We start from the raw sequence: 4,893 nt of genomic DNA, 5'->3' as shown, positions 1-4,893 counted from the left end.
TCTCCTGCCTTCTAACCCGGTCCAGCGGGGCCCTGGACCCCAATCCTCCTACTCAGGGTTGGAAGGCATCTGTGTGCCTGGAAGGGCCAGAGGCCAGAAGCGTCCCTCCAGCATACATGTCAGGAAGCTTTGGAGCGCTGTGGGACCAGGGAAACACTCTCATTTCAACAGGGGCTCTTATCTCACTGTTTAAAAATATTAAAAACAGGCCAGGCACAGTGGCTCACGCCTGTAACCCCAGCACTTCGGAAGGCCGAGGTAGGAAGACTGCTTGAGCCCAGACCAGTGTGAGCAACACGGCAAGACTCCATCTCTACATAAAAGTTTTAAAAGATTAGCCTGGGGTGGTGGCATGTGCCTGTGGTCCCAGCTACTCAGGAGGATCGCTTGAGCCCAGGAGCTCAAGACTGGAGTGAGCCAGGATCATGCCACGAAATGCATGTCAGCCCAGTTGACAGAGCGAGACTCCATCTCAAAAAACAAACAAAAAACACCCCTAAAATCAAATGTCAAAGCAAAAAACACTCACGACAGAGCATTGGGTTGAGAACCCCCGCCCACCAGAGGATAGGCACTCACTCACCCATCTCGGTAGGTCTGCCCCATGCAGGCGAAGGCCTCCAGGCCAAACCAGGTGCCGTAGGTGAAGCAAACCCCCCAGGAGCTAGAGGGAAACAGGGAGAGCCTCAGCCCTTCCATCCTGTTCACAGCCGGTGTGTGAAACAACAGGCATTCTGCAACAATTACGCGTGCCCCAGCCAGCCCACCAACTCCAGTGCCTCAGGCATTAAGGCCATGGAAGACAACAGCTCTGTCTGCTGGACCCACCAGCCAGACAGACACCTAAGAGCAAGCAGAAGGGGTGGAGGGGAATAGCCACGCTCAGCCCACAGCGTGCTCCCAGCAGCCTGGCTGTGCCTAGCAACGTACTGAGCAACTTTCACCAGGGAAAGGCCAGGCATGCCACAAAGGAAAGAGGTCCCCTAGAAGTCACAGGCTGGCAGCTCACTTCCAGAAACTTCTGGTGCAGCACCAACATACAACCCAACATTTATGAATGCAGCGTTTGAGACCAGAAACCTCTAGATTCCATGCATGTCTGCACTCATGGGCGGGAGGCTCACTCACCCTTCCCAGGAGCCATCGGCCCTCTGCTGCCGCCGACAGAACTCTAAGCCCTGCGTGAGGGTCTCCCTGGAACACATGAGATTGGTCCAGTGAACATTCCAGTAAAATGGCAGTTTACCTATCCCAATTCCACCCATTCCAGGGTCTCAAAAGAATGAGCATGGTCTCCCTTAAAAACCACATAAAAATAAACAGTTTACACAGACCTATGAGGGTTTTAAAAAGAAGCAACTACAGGACACCAGAGCGGGAAGCAGATCGGCAGAGTCCGAGAAAGGGACGTGAGGGGAAAGCAAGGCCTCGGGAGGCCCCTGCAGACACAGCTGCAAACAGGAGCAGCATCACTGAGATCCAGTGACCCAGGCTGGTGCAAACCCAACAAAGTGAACTAAATAAAAACAGGAAAAAATCAATTAAAGAGAAAACAATAGATTTAGAAGACAAAGAAGACCCATCCCAAATCTAACTGATATTTCCAAAAAATAACCGGTTCTCTGAAAAGGCCGGAGTGCAGTGTCTACTCCAGTGTCACCCTGTGGGATGTGAGACTTGTCTTTAACCAGCAGATCTCGGCAGGGTTGATGGGTGTCGGTCCTGGACCAAGGTCTGTGTTACTGCACATGGTGCTAGCAGACTCCCTCTACCAACTCTCCCTTCTCGCTTTTGGGAAGATGCCATCCAGAGAGGTCCCTGCAGCAAACAGCCGTCGGCAGCTTCCAGCTGAGGAATGGGATCGTGCCGAGGACCCTGTGTGCTCAGAGGCAGATGTTTCCTCACTGGAAGCTCAGGAGAGACCAGTGCTGGCTAATACCCTGACTGAAGCCCGGAGAGACCCTGAGGCAGAGGACGACCCACGAGGCCGCGCCTGGACTTCTGACCAACAGAAATGGTGAAGTAATCAACGTGTGCTGTTCTAAGCCACTAGGTTTGTACTAATATTGTTACTTGGCAACAGGTAACGAATACAAACAGTCAAAGTACAAATTAGTAATATTAGCGATAAAAGGATAGAACTACAGATATGGTGAGAAATGAGAAGCAAATTTTATGTATTACATTTGCAAACTTAGAGAAAAATCTACAAATTAGAAAAATTAACTTACCAAAACTGCCTCAATCAAGAAATAGAGAACCTAAACAGTCCTAAAACTACTAAAAGAATGAGTCAAAAATGTAAACTTTTCCCAGAAAAAAACTCTAGGCCTAGGAATTTTATAAATGAATGCTACTAAATTATCAGATACACTCATTTCTAATCTCACACAAACTCTTTTCAGAGAATAGACATAGGAGGAACACTCTAGTTCATTCTAGGAACCCAGAGAAATAAGATATGGAAAAGTGAAAATTTCAGGCTCATGCATGAACACAGACACAGAACTCTAAATTAAAACTGAGAAACTGCAGCCGGGCGCAGTGGCTCACGCCTGTAATCCCAGCACTTTGGGAGGCCGAGGCGGGCAGATCACAAGGTCAGAAGATCGAGACCATGCTGGCTAACATGGTGAAACTCCATTTCTACTAAAAATACAGAAAATTAGCTGGGCGTGGTGGCAGGCGCCTGTAGTCCCAGCTACTCGGGAGGCTAAGACAGGAGAATGGCGTGAACCTGGGAGGCGGAACTTGCAGTGAACCAAGACTGTGCCACTGCACTCCAGCCTGGCGACAGAGCGAGACTCCATCTCAAAAAAAAAAAAAGAAAAAGAAAAAAAAAGATACACTGCCACATGACCCAGCCATCCCACTCCCAGGCATTTACTCGGGAGAAACAAAAATGTGTGTTCATGAACTAGAAGTAACCTGCATCTCAAACAAAAACAAAACTGAGAAATTGAATACTGTTTTAAATACAGACCAATACTAAGGTCTATCTCAGAAATACAAAAGTGTCTTAAGAAAAACCCATATTAATCCTCTACAAATTAACAAAGGACACAAATATATATAATCATCTCAAAGCAGACAGGGGAGTTTAAGACCAGCCTGGGCAACAGAGCAAGACCACATCTCTACAGAAAAGTTTAAAAAGTAGCTGAGCATGGTAGCACATGCTGTGGTCCCAGCTACTCAGGAGGCTGAGACGGGGATTCCTCAAGCGCAGGAGTTTGAGGCTGCAGTGAGCTACGATGGCACCACCGCACTCGCGCCTGGGCAACACAGTGAGAACACATCTCTCAAAAAAAAAGAGTCAATTGTTTTCCTACCAACAATGAACAATTAGATTTTGACATTTAAAACACAATGCCATTTACATGAGCACCAAAAAAATGAAATCCTTAGGTATAAACAACAAAATATGTGTGAGATCTATATATGATGAAAACTACAAAATTCTGATGAAAGAAATAAAAGATCTTCCCAACTTGAGCTGCAGATTCAGTGTAATCCCAACCAAAGTCTCAGCAAGTTATTTTGTAAACTATCGACAAACAGATTCTAAAATGTGTACGGAGAGGGAAAAAAATCCAGAATAGCCAAAACACTATTGAAAGAGAACACTAACGTGAGAACACTGACAGTGACCGACGTCAAGGCCTACTCCAGAGCTACAGGAACCAAGACAGTGTGGGATTGCTGAGAAGAATAAACAGATCAATGGAACAGAACGGAGAGCTCAGAAATAGACCCATGCAAATGCAGTCAACTGATTTTTTACAAAGAAACAAAGGCAACACAACGGTACAAAAATAGTCTTCTTGACAGACAGTGCCAAAACAACGGGACATCCACAAGCAAAAAAAAAATCTAGACACGAACCATAAACCCTTCACAAAAGTTAACTCAAAATGAATCATGGACCTAGACGTAAAATGCAAAACTTAAAAACTCCTAGAATATAACACAGGAAAAATATCTAGGTACCCTTGGGCTTGGCAGTAACTGTAGATATAACACCAAAAACATGATACATGAAAGAGAACACTGATAAGCTGGACTTCATTAAAATGAAAACTGGCTCTGCAAAAGATACTACTAATAGAATGAAAAAACAAGACACAGGCAGAAAATACTTGCAAAAGACATATCTGATAAAGGACTGGCAGCCAAAATATACAAAGAACTAAAACTCAACGATAAGAAAACCCAATTTAAAAATGAGCCCAAGACTTTAACGGACACGTCATTGAAAAAGGTATATAGATGGCAAATAACTATATAACAAGATTTTAACATAATGTCATTAGGGAATTGCAAATTGAAACAAGGAGATACCACTACACACCTCTTAGAAAGGCTCAAACCCAAAACACAACAGCGAATGCTGGTGAGGATGTGGAGCGACAGGAACGCTCATCATTGCTGGTGGAAACGCAAATGGTGCAGCCACTTTAGAATACAGTTTGGCAGCTTCTTACAGAACTAAACACACTCTTACCACAGGATCCGGCAATCACACTCCTTGGCATTTACCCAGATGGGCTGAAAACTTGTGTGCATGCCAACACTGATAGCAACTTTATTCAGTTGCCAAAACTTGGAAGCACGCAAGACATTCACCTTAGTAGGTGAATGGATACACTGTGGTACATCCAGACAACGGGATATTATTCAGCACTAAAAAGAAATGTGCTATCGAGCCATGGAAAGAGACTCAGGAACCTTAAATGCTTATTACCAAGTGAAAGAGGTCAGTCTGAAAAGGCAAAACTATGGAGACAGTAAAAATATCAGTGTTTGCTACTAAGGGGTTCCAGAGGCAGGGACAGCACAGAGGACCCTGGGGCAGTGAATTTCAGTGAAATCCTGTGGGGGTTCCGGAGGCAG

General features: G+C 45.4%; 1 protein-coding gene across 1 annotated transcript in view; it reads right to left on the bottom strand.

The window, feature by feature from the left end:
- The window catches only part of LSS (lanosterol synthase), a 36,206-nt gene that overhangs the window by 4,826 nt on the left and 26,487 nt on the right, over positions 1 to 4,893 (bottom strand). The window contains exons 18-19 of the mRNA XM_023194527.2: positions 1,129 to 1,194; positions 584 to 664 (exon numbers count right to left, since the gene is read on the bottom strand). Of these exons, the coding sequence (XP_023050295.1) occupies positions 584 to 664; positions 1,129 to 1,194 (147 nt within the window). The remainder of the gene's footprint in view (positions 1 to 583; positions 665 to 1,128; positions 1,195 to 4,893) is intronic.

The sequence above is a fragment of the Piliocolobus tephrosceles genome, chromosome 19 (assembly GCF_002776525.5).
Source record: "Piliocolobus tephrosceles isolate RC106 chromosome 19, ASM277652v3, whole genome shotgun sequence".
NCBI classification, from domain to species: Eukaryota; Metazoa; Chordata; class Mammalia; order Primates; family Cercopithecidae; genus Piliocolobus; species Piliocolobus tephrosceles.
This window is presented reverse-complemented; position numbering and strand designations above follow the sequence as displayed.